Source organism: Trachurus trachurus (assembly GCF_905171665.1).
Source record: "Trachurus trachurus genome assembly, chromosome: 18".
Classification (NCBI taxonomy): domain Eukaryota; kingdom Metazoa; phylum Chordata; class Actinopteri; order Carangiformes; family Carangidae; genus Trachurus; species Trachurus trachurus.
Window position 1 is genome coordinate 18,740,040 of NC_139909.1, and position 17,300 is coordinate 18,757,339.

Genomic DNA, 17,300 nt, shown 5'->3' on the forward strand with positions numbered 1-17,300 from the left:
AAATAAAAGTCCTGCAATGTAAACATTATGAGTAAAAGCAGTAAAAATTTATAGAATCTAAGTTACGGGTCTTCTATAGGAGCGAGGGCTGCATAAACATAATAAAGTTTAAAGTATGGAAAGCAGAAGTATTTGCTGTCCAAAAATGGGCCTTGAATGCATCAGTTTTACAAGCGGATCATGAGTTTTATGTGTAAAATCTTCATCTGCAAAGTGACAAGTACAGCTGTTAGAGAAACGTCTCACAGCAAAAAAGTAAAATCTTTAGCTCTAAAATGCAGAGCAGTGGAGACAGAGTGGTTCAGACAGCAGGAGGGTGCAGAATAATAAATAATCTGATTTTAAAAAGCACAAATAGGATATTGTATGAAAAGCTGAATATTATTAATATACTCAGACCTTGTGTAGTGAAAAATTATCAATGGCACTAAATAGTCCATACAGGTTGGCAGGGCCGTTGCTAGGAATTCTGGGCCCCCTGAAAGAATACTGGGGGGGCCCTGACTTTTCCACTTTTTTTCTTAGACTAAGTATGTATTATCATTTTTTATTTAGCCTACTTTGTTTTGATGCTAATGCAGCATTACTATGAGTATTATTCAGGGTCCAAGCAAAATAATTCAGTCATACAAAGATTAGACTACTGGGGTTTTTTGTGGGCCCCACTGGGCGCTGGGCCCCGAGAATTATCATCACCTTCCTCCCCTGTACAACGGCCCTGGAGGATGGTGATGGTCTGCAGTAGCTGTGGTAGTGGTGTCAACATGCATAGGTTACAGTGAACTCTAAAGGTTATCGGCCCAGTGCAGCCACTGTCATAACGTCCTTGTTAGAGAGTGATGGATTTACAGTAGATCCGAGGTGCGTCGTGCGTCAGGCAGCAGGATGTGGTGGGGGCTTCTTGGCTCAGGTCAGTTACTATAAGAAGAGACACCTCCCAGCTGATCCCGGTAATTTGTCTCACTCTCCCTCCCTCACTCGCTGCCTGCTTCCCTCCCGTCCTCCCTCCCTCCTCCTCCTCCTCCTCCTCCTCCAGAGCCCGGTGTGTTGCCCCCTCTCGGTAGGTTCGTCTTCCCGCTCCGCTCCTCCGCAGACAAGCAGGAGCTGGATGTCCGGACACTTGGTGCGCTCCTCTTCGCGATCAGGAGCGGGAGAAGTGGGGAGAAGGAGAATCACTGCGAGGCACATGGTGAGCTCTTCCTCCTTTCCTCCTCCTCTTCCTTCTCTCTCTTTCTCTGCGTGTCCATCTCTGGCGCTCCGGGGGCTCAGGGTGACACTTGACTTGTTTGCGGAGTTTCCTCTGCGCTCAAGTCGCGCGTAAAAAAGCAAGCAGCGCGTGGACGGCGAGTCTGATCCTGTATTTTCTGTCACTAAGAGCAGAAATCTTTAAAGATGAATCAGTAAAATGACTCTTAAAATTATATGAGAGGGACTTTTAACACTGCGTGTCAGTTTCTGCTGTAGGATATCAAATAAATGAACAAACTGATGAAATATCCTGACATTCATTCTGTCACTGCGGCTCAACTTCTCCATAGAAATTCACACTTTATTTTTTTAAATGTTCATATTTCTTATAATATTTGTTTTTATTATAAGACATCTGATATTGGATTTTATTGTAGGCTAAAGACTCTTGGTGTGTAACCCTTTTAGATTAAAGGCCAAACCGCAACTCTCTTCTTTATTAAATTAAATCACCTTATTATTTCCCTTATAAGTCATAACAATAAATTCAAAGTTGACATTTTTATTTTAAAAACTGGGATTGAATTCCCTCATAAATCCTTAACTTTAACAACTTTTCCTCACTCACGCTCACTGCTGCATGTTGCCGCCGCCGGGACAAACTTTTATTATGAAAATTAAAATCAGCCTTAAAGTGTTATTATTAGATTTTTGTCACTGCGTCTCAAATTAACAAAACAATATGAAATATGAACCTAAAACGACAATATCTAGAGGTTGTTTTTTTTTTTTTTTAATTAACTGGAAGAATTCCCCTAAAACACCTGCAACTAATTATCAAGATTAAAAAAAACAAAAAAAAATCAGAATGAAGTTGTTTGATCAGACTGTGATAGCCTCACTCTGTAAATATTATTGTTCCTCTCTGGGAGATAAAGTTAATTGACTGCAGCCAATTTAGGCTTAACAAGTGCAATTAGCTGCAGAGTGGATGTAATCAGGCTCCGAGGGTTTTCTCCCTCAGCTCTTTTGCCAAAGTCATCAGACTGAACATGACCAACATGTATGTGTGTAATGAACCGTGGGCAAAGTGAATCATATCATTCTCTGCTCCATTAAAATGAAACGACCGCAAACCGAGTGTGTGACTGCGGGCTGTTTTAAAGAGTCCTGAACTCCCCTCTGTGGCACCTGTAGGAGAAAATACAATGATAGGCTGTAATAATGTTTCTTTTATAGAAATGTTGCTGCTTTTATTTTGTAGGATGCATGGGCTTCAATTTGGGTGACAGATGAGGCCTTTAATGTAACTTTGGCAGCTGTAGAAATTAATTAAAACAGGCTGAGGCGTGCTTCTTTTTTTCTTATAATCGAATAATCATGTTTAATATTAAATTAGCTGAGAGGGAAAAAGAAACATGAGAGCTTTTTATTTGTTTTTGTTCTCATAAAGGCAGCAGCCCCCGCAGTGCTTTTGTTCTCTTTAAGCGCCTGCTCTTCATTATTAACTGAATGACACCTTGTGGATTTAATTGACATTCACAGGCCTCACTTTTATTTCCATCGTGCCTGAGGTTGTCTTTGGCGTGACTGCAACATAGAATCACAATGATTTCATTTCCATCTGTTTTTCAATATCAACATGTGAAGCCGGAGCTTTACAGAAAGCCTCTTGCCAACTTGTATGAGGCTGTAAAGGGGGGGTCGGATTGACAGGAAACTTAAATATCAAATGGGTGACATGTGTTTTCTTATTCACAAATGAAGTAAGCAGGGCTCACGGGTCAACGCAGAAGCAGAGGAGCTCTGTGTGTTGTCTGTGGGGTTTGGGGGGGTGGGGGGGGCACCTCTGGCCCCTGGGGGGCCCTTCCCAACACACATACATGCAGCAGATTGGCAGTTTGTTGGAGATGCAAGCACGAAGGACGCAGGGCCTTTAGCTAAAGATACGAGCGGCGACAATCCATTTTGTGCTGACTGTTGCTTCCACCTCCCGGGCTGCCCCACTAAAATTAGATTATTACACCTAAAACAGAGCTCCTGGAATCCGCTCCGTGTGGAATAACACACACATGGGCTTCAACTGTGCAGGCAGGAATGCAGTTTGGGAATACAGACCGCATACGTAGCCTCTCTCTTCTCAGCCCAGTGTTGTATTTCTGACTGGCTGAGGACAATTGCAAATTAACAAAGGTGTCAGTGTGGTAACATGCGCCAACAGGTGCCTTGGTTCGGCTTCAAACATGTCAGCTATAAGAGAGAGGGCTTATATAATTGATCATATTTATTTAAAGGCTCTGTGTCTTGGAGCGGAGAACCCCAGGAAATCTTCCCAGAGACTAGCAGCCTCATATAAAACCCCCGATTTAAACTCCAAAGCCTCTTGTTTACACACACAAACCGCAAATTGCCCTTTTGAATCTCCTCACGATGCAGCAGAGCAATTTGGATTTAAAATATTTGCCTCCGTCTTTGCCCCGCTCGTGGCTGGACGGAGCTGCTTGCCCATGACGAGGAATGTTAAAATGTGTGAGACAGGCCAAATCCAGCTCATCTGCTCCCCAGAACTGCTCCAGACCCAGACAGGCCCACAGCTCCAATGTGCGAACAGGCCAAAGCGAGTTAACAGGTAGTAAGAGAGAATACCACACACCAGAGGTTTCTACGCTATATTTCCATAACTTAAAGTCCTCATTTCCTGCTTAAACCACCCCCTAAAATCCCACCATAAATTCCCCCCTTTCCAGCCTAGAAAGCAATCAAAAAACCATCACATTTAGAGGTAGGAGCTACATGTATGTATGTAAAGAAAAACGAATCTTCAAGATTCCCCTTGCGTCTTTTTTTAAACAGACCGTTATTCCTCTTTTATTGCCCTACAGATCCCCCTCTTCCTCCGATAAGCCCGCTTCACACTGACTTGAATTGGGGGGTCAAACACTTATTCAAACAAGGATCATGCAGAGATCTGTTTCTGTTTCCTTTGGCATTTTTTTCTCTCCTTATCAGCGTCTAAATCTATTCAAAATAGTAAGACAGTAAAACATGAAAACGTCCGAGGGGAAGTGCACCGATTCCAAAACCAAACCATAAAACAGCTCCTTTGTTTGTTTTTTTTCCTCCTCCAACATTCTTCCTTGATTAACTTCACGAGACACTTTAATTGCCCTGAAACTGCATTTCAGCAAAAAAACAAAAAAAAACAAAGAATGAATGGAGGCGATTTACATTAGGAAATCAATATGGACTTGCAGCCTGTTGCTCCGGCTTCGAGCACGAACATGAGCGGCGGTCTCCTCACTCTCCTCTGTTCGACTATGCTGTAAACATGCCCCCAGGTTGTCAGCAAGTATTTTTCCAGCCACTTGCCAGCCAAGCATAGCTGCTTCTAAAGATCACCCGCCGGAGATGTTGTTGATCTCATCATACCACTATTTGGCTGTATAAGCTTTTTTTTTTTTTTTTTCATGAAAGATTGCTGCCAAGTTATTTCAAAACTTTATCTCTGAAACTTCATGTATCCAAAGTGAGGGCGTATTTGTATTTTTTTTGTAATTTAGACCTCAGCTTGAGGATTCCTGGAAAGAGGGGAAACGGGATGATGGCCTCTTTTTGTTATTTGGACACAATGCACATTGGCAAAATAAAAATAATTTAAAAAATGTTTTAAAAGTGGTGTAAAACAAAAAATGCATTTAATTCTCATCAAATTGCACTTCACAAGCAATGCCGCTCATCTTCAACGTGTTGTCCTGACACCCCGGGCCGTGTGAATTTATGGAAAGCGATGGAGAAAAACCGTTGAAACCATATCCGGTGGGTTTGGGTGGCGGTGCCAGACAGACGATCTGGTTTCGGAAGAAGAGAGAGTCTGGATTTGGCCTAGTGGGGCGCATTAAAAACCTCAGGGGCCCTCTCTCAGATGAGCATCCATTTATCAAAGTGGTTGTAATGGGCCAATGTTTAATTAGTCATGTAATGTGACAAAGACAAGAACAAGTGCATGTCATGGGAATGTTAAACAACCGCCCCCTTTCTCTTCTAGCCTCATGTGTTTCACCCACCCCGTCCCTGAACCCCCGCCCGCCTACGCTCGCTCGTCATTCCCCATCCAGAGTGAATTCTTTCGTGTGCTCTCAACCCTCCACCACTTCTCTGAATCCTCTAATAACCTCTGCCCTGCACATAATCCCCTCCGACACTCTCTTCCCTTCTTACACAGTCACAGACATAGACACCGAATGAAACTGGAGACCTAATTAATCATCCGATCAACTTATAAGTCCTGCTTTTTATCAGTGCGTTCAGATTCCCGCGGGGCATGTCTCGACACGTCAGGAATGACCAGCCAAGGCATTCTGGACCCCAGGAATGTGGCTCGGTGGCACCAGACTCACAGTTAGACCACTCATCACCGTGCTCGTTGATTGTAACAGCTTCACAAAATCCGAGTCGCCTGATGTTCCCCCGATCTTCCCCTTTTATCCTCAACCGGGGGCTGAACTGATCTGCTTTTTTAGCACGTCTTCTATTTCGGAGGTCAGGAACGGAGCAGGGTTGTCCGTGGCAGCGGGGCGGGAGTGCCTCGGCCTCCTCGCAGGCCCCTCCAGAGCTGTGTGGTCCCAGAGGGAAGCCTCATATTTCGGTTGTTGGCTAATTGAGCGCGATGACGAGGCCGGAGAGGCTCTCTGCCCCGTCCTCTCCTACGGGTTTGGTTTATGCAGCCCTGCTGACTTTGCTGTCAGTGTCAAACGCTTGTTAGGGCATCATCAATCTCAGAGCAGTTAAGAATATTTCCAGGGGCAGAATGAAGGGGGCAGGTGATAGATGGACGGAGCACGGAGAACTGTAAGGTTGTAGAAGGGAAGGTGGTTATCGACGAGAAAACGGCGGCTCTCCGAAGAAGGAAAGAGTCGGGAATGGGCTAAAAGAAAAAAAGAAAGTGGAAAATGTTGTCTGTTCCTCGCAGGAAACAAGTATTAGAAGTGCTCGTAGGGAATGCGCTTCTGGGCTTCATGTGAGCTGTGGTAAACAATAAATCACTAGTTCCGGATAGAGTAGATTCATTGTTCGTTGTGTCCACATGCCATAATTAATGTTCTGGGGCATCAAATCTTGACACTGATATAAATTACTCTGATCACCAGTTGTAAGGGACGGGAAGGGATTTGTTCGCAGTGCTGACTTAGACAAGACCATGTATGTCTTTACTACGGAAGTATCCACGTAGGGGCTCAACTTGAACACACATTTCGATCTATAAATCATTCCCCACCATCCCCAACACTAATCTCCAACCCCTCTTATTCCCTCCCCTCTTTTCTTTCTGTCTATTTTCTCATACCCTCTCTTCTGCTCGATAACCCCTCACACCGGTCATGCTCAGCCCCCTCGCTCGCCTGCAACACTGACCAACGGTAAAAGTGATTTGAAAAGGAAAGCCATAAACGTGATGGATGTGGTCCAGCTCAGGGTTTAGCCCCAGCTGTCGGGCATGTTTTTTGTCATTTCAGACAGACCCGCTGGGTGCGCGCCCTTCCTCACCCCGCGCTCATCCACTCTTTTTTGGGGGGCTGCGCGGAGTTTTAAGACGCATACGTTCTTGAAGGCTGTCAAGGTCATGGGTTCAAACCGGTGGCTGACTTCGCTCTGAAGATCGGAGATTACATTTTTACGGGATGAGATCTTTACTGAGTTCTACCGAAAAGCCAATAAGGTGCAGTTGAAGGGATGTGGTGAGCTGGTACTGTGTGTTTTCAATAAAGGCACAGGTGGTCGATCTTAGATTTCCCTCTTTGGCTTTGAATGCGAGTCATATAAATCAATCAGTTTATGTTTTTTTTTTCTTTTATGATCCAGCTCCCATGGTTTTCTCTTAAAATGATCTTTTTTTTTCTTCCCCAGGCTCGATGACATGATGTTCCTACCCTTTTCCCCTCCCCCCTCCACCTCTCTCTTCCCTGTTTTCCTTCTACTCCTCCTTTTCCTCCCTCCCTCCCTCGTCTCCTCTTCCCTTTCCCACACCCCGTTGAGCTGGACTTCGCCTCACGACCCTTGCTATCACCTAGACGGACGCCCGCGACACTGCTTGTCGGAGTTTATCAACGCTGCCTATGGGGTGCCGGTTAACGCCACTCACTCGCAGCAAGGGCCCGACTACGATGACAACATCATCACCTTGACAGACCTCCACAACCCTCACAACCTCACCTGCTGGATGGCCCACAGAGGTACTGACTCTGGGGAATGGGTCCTCTCCGTACCTCTGGGCCGTCGTTTTGAGATCACCTACATAAGTTTGCAGTTCTGCCACCAGGGGGAGCCGTCGGATCCAATCTCCATTTCCATCCTCAAGTCGATGGACTTCGGGAGAACGTGGAGGCCGATGCAGCGCTACTCCAGCGACTGCCTTGGAAACTTCGGGCAGCCTTCCCAGACGGTGGCCCAGACCAGGCATCAAGAGACAGAACCTCTCTGTTCGGACCCTCGCCCCCTGCAAAGGCAGAGGGGCGGGATGGTGTTGGCTTTCTCGACCCTGGACGGACGACCGTCCTCTCCCGATTTCGACCACAGCCCCACCCTCCAGGACTGGGTGACGGCCACAGACATACGGGTGGTTTTCCATCAGGTGTCCAAAGTCGTCAAGGATAAAGAAGGAGATGATAGGAACGGGCATCTGAGGTGGAGATCGGGCTTCAAGGGTCGCACTGGGGATCAGGTCGACAAGTTAAACGCTGATAATACACTGGCTTTTTTTGATAGGGAGGCGAAAAACTCAGAGATAAGAGGAAGGAGTAAAGTGGACAAACATGGAAGAAAGGGTCAAAACAAAGGATCGGGTCAAGATGAAGATGGACACAATGTGACCAGTAAAGAAGGAGGGCCTGGTTTTGGCACGGACGCTCTCACTTCTTCAAAGAAAGGTGGCAGAGGTAGAGGTCGCGGCCATAAGAAGGAGCGCATTCATTGGCTTCCTTGCCCTCATGGTAACTGCGATTGGACAGTGGAGGGGCGCAACAGGGGCAACAAAGGGCGGGAACTGAGGAAGAGGAGGAACAATAACCTCAACACGAGACAGAGCGCTAGGAATCTGCAGGTGGCTCCTCCGTCCACTTTTATCTCCTCACTCCGAGCTCCTCTGGCGCTGTCTGACCTGCAGGTCGGAGGCAGGTGCAAGTGTAACGGACACGCTTCGAGGTGTCGCCGGGACGACTCAGGCCGGGCGGTATGTGTGTGCGAGCATCACACGGCAGGGCCAGACTGTGATGTGTGTGAGGATTTCTACTTTGACAGACCGTGGCATCGGGCGACACCCACGCACCCAAACCCCTGTGTTGGTGAGTCATTACACTATGTTAGTTATTACCCCCACTCTTTTTTTCACAGATATGCAATGATACAACACAACACAGCAGAGGTCACACATCGACTGTATAATGAAGGGTAGATATAGGACAGACCTACAGGGGAATAACTGGTAGTAAAAATGTGTCTTTTTTTGTACTTTCTGAACTCAATCACTCAATCAATGACACCCTAACTACAAATACAGTGAATGGCTCATTCTAGCTCCGTCCTCACTCTGCACTTAGATTACTGCAGTTTTTAAGGCCAGATCTCTCAAATTCATTGATTCTTACAAAGATACAGTACCCACTGAGCAAGTAATTTTACAGTTGAAAAAACATTTGAGATTAAAAATGAGCAAATCCAAAATTACAGTGGTGACTTTGTGGCCTCTTGAATGTTGTTTTTACATGTATTTATCCTTTGTTCAGCCTGCGAGTGTAACGGCCATTCAAACAAGTGCCGCTTCAGCATGGAGGTGTTTCAGCAGTCAGGCCGGCGCAGCGGAGGTGTGTGTCAGAAGTGTCGCCACCATACGGCCGGGCGCCACTGCCAGTACTGCCAGAACGGATACACCCGCGACCACAGCAAGACCATGAACCACCGCAAGGCCTGCCAACGTCAGTCAATATACTGTGTGTGTGTGTGTGTGTGTGTGTGTGTGTGTGTGTGTGTGTGTGTGTGTGTGTGTTTGGGGTCTGGGTCAAGGGTAAAAATTAAGTGCATGCTTGTTTGTGTATTTGTGCATGTAACATGTAACTGTCGGTGTATTCCTGGAAGATGAAAAGCAAACCATAGTGTTAGAGACAGTGTTTATGTCTGGGAGTCTGAATCCACGTCTCCGAGTGTTTACATGTCCGTTCTGTCTCTGTTGTACAGCAGCGCACGCATGTGTTTATGGGCCGGTTACATTGTGATAGGGAAAAGCTATTCCTGTTAGCGATATGCACACACAAAAACACACACAAAAACCCCCACTGAGCTGCCACCTGTATCCCCATCATTACCACCGGTTGGCATCTGCCGTGACCCCTGATCTTTGACTGGTCACATGTCCTAAGTGACTGTGACACTCTGGCATGCACATGTGGAAGCTCGGCCGAATATATCCAACGTTAATGGGCCCTCTTGAGCTTGACACATGTAGCAGGGGGGAAATGAGCTATGATTAAACATCCCCATGTTTTATCTTTTTTTTCTTAATGCGTGAAACTCTAAATTCACATCTATCACCTCACAGTCTTCTTGTCAGGTCGGCTTTAATTTATCGATGCCATATTTCACAGAGTTACCATTTCGGAGGCCAGTAGTGATATAATTACTCATTTTCTCCTGCCGGGTTGTAAGGACTTGTGTAAACATTACTGGAGTGTGAACAGAGCTGCTCAAGTGTGGCTTCCTCTCTCTATCCGTCTTCTCTCACTGGGTCTTATCCAATGAGTGTATAGGTAAATAAAAAGCTTTGCAGTGTAAACCGTGGCCAATCCAGGCAGTAATCATTATACAGCACCACAACAGCAAATTTAAACACACACACAAAACAACAGCAGGTCATTTAGACAAAGACTAAAATCATCCAAAACAATAATGGTAAAAAGGTCGGGACTCTCATGGAGGAACTCTTCTTTGTTTACTCACCAGGATAGTGAAAGACTTTCTTACCTGATGTCAGTAAAGGTCTTGCTTCTTGCTCAAGGACACTCCCCCTCAGAACAGATGCTCGCTGTCATGCAGGATTAAACCTGAGTTCTGTCGCTGATGGATGGTTGTCTTAATCCCGTCCATTGCACTTGTCCGTGTTTCGTTCAGTCGTCACAGAATTTAACACGTTTTTGCTTAAAATACCTCCCACTTGCCCTGATGTGCTGTCTTCACTGCTAACCCCACAAGACCACCCAACCAAATTGTTGTGAAATCTTTGGTGGAGTCTGACTTTCATTAAATCTGCACAATTTAATATTTTCAGCATATCAAGAGAGGGGGAAGTTAACAAGTTTGCAAGATACAGTTTCAAAACAAACACTCATACTGCTTTATCTTTACTCAATGGGGAAATGGTAAACACGTTGAGTTTTAGAAGGTGACAGCATGTCAATGTTGGATTTTCAGCTTGTTGCACCCTGCTATTAGCTCTAGGCTGTAAACATGTGATTACAGCAATGCTAATCTTTTCATTCTCTTTCCCAGCATGCCAGTGCCATCCCTTGGGATCAGTGGGTCGCTGGTGCAACCAGACGTCAGGTCAGTGTCTGTGCCGAGTCGGGGTGACCGGCCCCAGGTGCAACCGCTGTGCCCCAGGATACAAACAGGGCAAGTCCCCTCTACGGCCCTGCATACGTAAGTCGTGCTTTAACAGACCCCAACCATAACCTTTAGAGATTATGAGAAGTGTTGGCGCTGGTTAGTTGCTCAATCCTTGAGGACGGCCCATGTTTGACAGGAGGGCGAAGGAAAGGTAGAGGTCGCATTCATGTTGGGAATATCTGAGGATCGTCTTCAGTGCTGGTTTCTCTTGACAGTGTTCAGTCCTCCATTGTCCTTGTCCAGGCAGTTTTAAACTTAACCAAACCTTTGTGATGACGTCTTAGAAAACAGCCTCAGACCAGATCACAGAGCACCACCCTTTCTGTTGTTTAGGTTAGAGGAGAGGACTTGTTGCGATATGGATGTTGTCTACACTTATCTTAAAAAATATCTCTCTGCATTTGATGCATGCTGCCCTTCTCAAATAAATCACAGCCTTTTAATAGTTTCTTGTCAGTCATGACAAAGTGACCTCTTTAATTTCTCCTTCAGCCTCATTTGCTCGCGGCCTAAATGGATTAAATCTTCTATCAAGTGCTCTAATCCTTTATCAAATAGTAGCTCAGTATAAAAGGAGCCGCTGCTGTCCGGACCAATTTGGCCCAGTCTCCCAGCGTGTCCCCTTTTCCTCATCCCTGGAGACGGTTTCCATAGCAGCGCGAACATGAGCTGGCCACTACAGGGAAACCTCATCTCCAGCTGATCTGGGATGAGAGTCAGATCAAGTGGATGAATCTCATATCTCATATCTCCGCTCTTGACCAGCACCGAACCTCAGCGGTGAGCGCTAATCCCACGTGCGCTCGTCCGGCTAATCGCACAAGTGCCGACAACCACACAGCCACTAACGCTGTGTAAGCCCCAATCAGGTGACATAGGGAGCCAGTGGCGACGAGCTTCACACCTGTTGTGCAGCTCAAAACGCCCCCCATCACAGGGCCCAGACTCATAACTCTCCCAGTGAAAGGAGTGAGTGAAAGAAAACCTTGTTTGTTTTTACTGCCAGTCCATCTCAGGCTATGTATAGAGTCTCTTACCCCCACCCAACACCACATCCAACACCTCGGTTCCTCCTCTCATAGGACAGAGCTAAAGGCACGCGGAGGTGGGCCAGGCTAAACTTAAAGTTAGCTCCCATGAAAACGTTTGTCCGCACTGCAAGAAGCTCAAAGGAAGTTCACAGAGCTAAGTAGACTATGTGTCAAAAGTCAAAACACAATAAACTTACAACAAATTTGGACAAAACTAATTACTTACTTTGTAACATCTTGGTAATTCAGTGGAAGTCGCTACAGGCAGCCATGGTGGAGAAAAAAGCTCAGCTAAACGCCTGCTCAAGCTAACGCCATTTACATTAGGTTAACATTGTAGGCTACATTATGCAAATTTATATTAAAGTACTTTATATTAAGATTAAGTAAAATATATATAAAAATGTAAAATATTAAGCTAAAGTAACTTACATTAAAGCAGAAGTAAGCGATCCGGTCGTTCTTGTCAGCCGATGGAGTTAGCAGTCCCCGCCATCGTCCCTACGTCACCACATTCACACGCATCCCTTGGCTGCACACACAGAGAGGACCGCCCCTTTATGCCGTTCTCTCTCTTCATTGGATAAAGGTTGTAGGACACAAGGAAAGTTTTCTCCTCGGCTTACAGCAGAGCAGAGTGACTGACAGACCCGTGTTTCAGACCAAACACTCTATGTAAGTGATTGCCGTCAGAAGATATAACTATTTAAGACTTATATTAACACAAACATTCTGCTTACTTCTGCTTTAAGATAATATCAATAGTAAGCTAACATAATTTACATTAAGCTAACATGACTTGAATTGAACTGGCGTAATTTTTATTAAGCTAATGAAACTTGACGTTACAGAATTTCAGTCGCTGTCATTGCAGCTGTTGACTCAAGTGTAGCCTAATTGAACTCTTATTTAAATATTAAATTAGATAGTTAGCCTAGTAAATGCATTAGTTTCAAAGAAAAGGACAGACACCTAACAAGACATATTTAACCATGGATTGTGCAACATTATCCAGATCACTGCACAATTTGACATTATCATTATTATTATTATTATTATGACATTATCACAATATCTATACAAAATTAAATAATGATAATGATATCAGGTGTTCATGTATTTTGTCTCTTTGTGTTTTTTCTTTCTTTTCTTTTTTTTGGTAGGCCTTAATGAATTGTAGGCAACAAAAATAATATCAAGGTCAAACATCTCCCTGACATTATTATCATATGTATTAAAAGGGTTTTACATAGGCCTATCAGTTATCATCAACACATGGTCTTGTTGTTATTCACTCTTTCATAAGATATTTCTGAATTTTAAATTCTAATTTTATTCCCTATTCATGAGACAATGTTTAGTATGTTGTGTCTAGAGATTTTATATACGTAACGTAGCCTATGACAAACTGGCCTCTAAATGAAAACATTGTCACTGTATCAGAGCTGAAACTCAGGTAAAACACTGCATCATTATCTAAATACATGTCAAACGACACCTAGTTCTGCTCACACAGGTTCTCTCTACTGGCTCATCATGACCTCTCACATATAGAGTATGCACATCCACAAACACACAAGTGACTTCCTGTCTTTTAAAAGTGTGGGGACAGTCAGCTGGGTGGGGGTGTAGGGTGTCACTGGCCCAGTTGTGTCAGAGAGGACAGGACACGAACAGGGGGTACAGAGCGCGGAGCTTGGTAATATATGGCCGTGCTGTCACACACACACTTTTTACAAGAGACCTGGATAATGTATGTTCAGACCAGCAGGTTGTTCATTTTCCATCCGCAAGTTCACAGACACACACGCACACACACACTACACGGTCACATGAAGTTTATTAGACTCTGTTTAATGTTTGAAACCAAACCATACAAGAAGTGATGGTTTGACCTTATTGAATTTTTTAAAAGTAAAGTTTGTATCGTTGTGCGTTCGTGAGAGCGTCACAGAGTGTGTTTCTAGCCCGTAAAAGGACCACACAAACAGTCACTTTGACACTTGCTTATCTTCTGCTCAGGCATGCCTCACGCACTGAGAGGCGTTCAAGCATAACACACCAACTAAAACGTCCACAGAAAGGCCGACACTCGTCTGTGTGTGTGTGTGTGTGTGTGCTACTGCTGTCACCTGTCTGAAACTGTGTTTATGTTTGCAGGAATTCAAGAGGTCGCGCCGACCCCGGTGTACCAGCCTCAGTACAGCATCGGTGAGCAGATTTAGTGGCAGGAGCTGCACTCTTATTCATTTTCACCTTTTTAATAGGTGCAATTGATATTTCACAGTCACCTTAGAAACCACCTGTTGTCATGAGCATGTGTTTGTATCCCGACATCCCCTCTACCGGTAATTGTATTTACTTAGTGATGGGACTGTTTAATGGCAGTACTGGATTTGTAGTTTTTTTCCCCCAGTGTGAGAAAATACACTGAATTAAACAAAAAGAGAAACCCCTGCCTATCTTTTTCCTTTTAGACCTACTTAGAATAAAATGTAGGCCTACATTCATATTGTACCAACAATAATATTGTATTATAATCATCGCCACTTTCAGTCAAAGTAAATTTAGATTTTGCGGTAATGAAAACTGACAGGGATAGCAAAAACAAAATCTCAGCATTTCACGGATTCTTCTCTGTCTGTTTTAGTCTCATTATGTTTGTCTCACTCTCCGGACATATCCATTTAACCCTGTCACCTCATGTATAACATAGAGATTTATGGCACTTATCATATATCAAAACAAAAATCCTCCCTGAAGTCTCGCCTTTTTTTTTCTTTTTTTTCTTTGGCCACATTTTTCTGAACAGAGGGGACGTTGAATTAAAACAGTTTCGAGAGCCGTGTAGCTGAGCACCTCCTCCTAGTGGCAGCATGAGGAATGTCCCACCTGCTGCACCCGCGGGTCATCTGTTAGTCACAGGATACTGTGATGACAAATAGAAGCAGCCATATTGTAATTAGGGGCAAAGACATGTGCTGATATGCTCGCTGTGAAGTGATACCCTCTCATTTGATGCATTCTCCCTCCCTCCCTTTCTCTTCACTCTCTCTCTCTCTCCCCTAGCGGAGGAGTGTGTTTCGTACTGCCAGCCCTCTCAGGTTAAAGTCAGGATGAACTTGGAGACCTATTGTCTCAAGGACTATGGTTGGTGTCATGTTTTTGTATCTATTTTTATATCACCGTGTCATAAAACGTACAGTCTATGATGTATTGACAATAATGATAAAACATTTTTGCTGTCCTCAGTGCTGAAGGTGCAGGTGAGAGGGATGGAGCGTTCAGGTCCCTGGTGGCAGTTCTCCATCTCCGTCCAAATCGTCTTCCGCACGGGGTCGCCCTCCCGCGTTCGCAGGGGCCTCCACTCCCTCTGGGTCCCCGACCGCGACCTCGGCTGCGGCTGCCCGGCCCTCCACGTGGGTCGGACTTACCTCCTGATCGGCGCGGAGGAAGGGGAGCGAGGCTGGGGCCCGGAGGAGAGCCGCTTGGTGGCGGACCGCTCCACCCTGGCCCTCCAGTGGCGGGAACACTGGAGCTCCAAACTCAGGGGCTTCCGGGGGCAGGACAAGAAGGGCCGCTGCCCTCCCAAATCCCCCGACAGCCCCCGCAGGGAGCACTCGCAGCCCCCGTCCGCGTACGTCCCCCCTCACCTGCTGACCGAGAGAGACTCAGACAGCGTGAACACACAGTCTATAAAAGCGGACGAGACTCAGACCTCAGCAGCGCCGCACACACACCCTCACACAGAGGTTAAACCCACAGTGACGACCCCGTCACCCACTACACCTGCTCTGGTGTGTTCAAGTCCAAGTCCTGAATAAAATAAAGTTTTTAAGAAAAAAAAAAACCTACAAGGAGAAATTTTATAAACAGGATGACTGAGATTTTCACCTTCGTCCTCCGGCTCCCTGGATGCTACGCTAAGAGAGAAGAAAGTGCTTTTTCAGACTTTTACAACATTTCAGGATTTGACTTTACACACACTTTATAATCCTCCACACACACACACACACCTGTTATGTGATGTTCAAATACTGATCTAAAAAATGTGAACAAACACACGTTTCCTCGTGTTACTGCTTCTGGAGGGCAAAAGGTCAAATTCATGACGGAGCACTGAGTATAAAGTATCAAGAGACAAAACTGGTGCTATGTGAAATATTAGTTATGAGAAAGTTAATATTTTCTACTAAAGGAACTTTTGAAAATTAAAGTTTGACTAAACTCTGACTGAAAGGCCACGCAGTATTTTTGTCTTGTATTATATTTATGATTAAATTACTTTTTAAGAGAAAAAGGTTTTTACCAAAAAAGGGGCTGATACAATATATTTGACTGTTTTCTTAATATTTTCATATTGACATGAATTAATCTATATTAAATAGTTTTAAGTTGCCAATATTGAGCTTCAACATACATGTAGTTGATTTATTTATAAAACCACTGTAAAAAAAAAAAAAAAAAATTGAACTAATATTTGCATAAAATCTATAAAATCCTTTAATCTCAGACACTTCTTCATGTGTTTCTTTACTGATTCTTTGGGCCAGAAGGAGTTGTGACAATTACAATGATGTACAAATTATTATCATTATTGTAGTTTTTATGCCAATTTTCCACTTTGACATTTATTATCATGAGTTTGGATGAAAGTTAAACAAGCCCCAGCTCTCTCTCTCTCTCTGTCACACACACACACACACTGTACGTACACCTTGCGTTCATTCTGTCCAATATTTTGGTAAATGGACACTATCTACAATCTGGACAGCTGACACACAGACCAAACTAACCCCAGCCTCATTTTCTAATCGCGCAGGAATCCTCAGATAGACAGTCACCGGCCCTGATACGGATCTAAAAAGCATGGGTCCGACCTGTCGTCATGGCTTCTGTTTCCATTTGGGAGATATGGCGTCATAGCCCAGGGGAGATGGCGGAGGTGCGGGGTGGGGGTGTATTAAGACAGATGGAACAGCTCCTATTTGTTGAGCTGCCACGTTGTTTTGGTTGCGGCCGTGTCAGTGATTGGTCGTGGCTCTGTGTGCTGAAGCCAGCGATTGAAAATAAAAAGAGAAAAATAGACTCGCTGACTGATGATCATGAAGTGGGAAGGGTGAGAGTGTGTGTCAGCGTGTTTTTCTACTCTTATGAGGTCCAAACGTCCAGAATCAACAGCTTCTTGGCGCCAAGGCCTCAAAACAAAAATCCACAGATGTAGGAAATCCAAAATCCAAAACCTAAATGTGAACAAGCCAGACTACAACAAGTACAGTACATGCAACTTTAAATATATATGTAACTCTATATATGTAACTGTATATATAACCCTCACCCTATATATCCCAGCCCTAACCCTATTTTACATGTACATTTATCACAATATTCTACTGGTCTAATGTTTTGTTGTCGCCTTCTGAATAATAT

The 17,300-nt window shown here is 44.6% G+C and overlaps 2 protein-coding genes across 2 annotated transcripts in view; both read left to right on the top strand.

Annotated features, from left to right (window-relative positions):
- The window catches only part of per1b (period circadian clock 1b), a gene marked incomplete at its 3' end in the record, with an annotated part of 402,390 nt that overhangs the window by 188,054 nt on the left and 197,036 nt on the right, over positions 1 to 17,300 (top strand). The gene's annotated exons all lie outside the window — the stretch shown is intronic.
- ntn5 (netrin 5) lies at positions 994 to 16,311 on the top strand. Its single transcript, XM_083992855.1, has 7 exons — positions 994 to 1,189; positions 7,093 to 8,525; positions 8,967 to 9,155; positions 10,723 to 10,872; positions 14,031 to 14,081; positions 14,940 to 15,020; positions 15,123 to 16,311. The coding sequence occupies exons 2-7, from the start codon at positions 7,103 to 7,105 to the stop codon at positions 15,692 to 15,694; spliced, it is 2,466 nt and encodes an 821-aa protein (XP_083848981.1). The 5' UTR covers positions 994 to 1,189; positions 7,093 to 7,102; the 3' UTR covers positions 15,695 to 16,311.

Bases quoted from the DNA above. Each gene is read 5' to 3' on its own strand.
- ntn5 (XM_083992855.1), top strand. From the start codon at position 7,103: ATGATGTTCCTACCCTTTTCCCCTCCCCCCTCCACCTCTCTCTTCCCT. The intron at 14,082-14,939 runs GTGAGCAGATTT...TCTCTCCCCTAG, and splicing joins CCAGCCTCAGTACAGCATCG to CGGAGGAGTGTGTTTCGTAC. The intron at 15,021-15,122 runs GTTGGTGTCATG...TGCTGTCCTCAG, and splicing joins CTATTGTCTCAAGGACTATG to TGCTGAAGGTGCAGGTGAGA.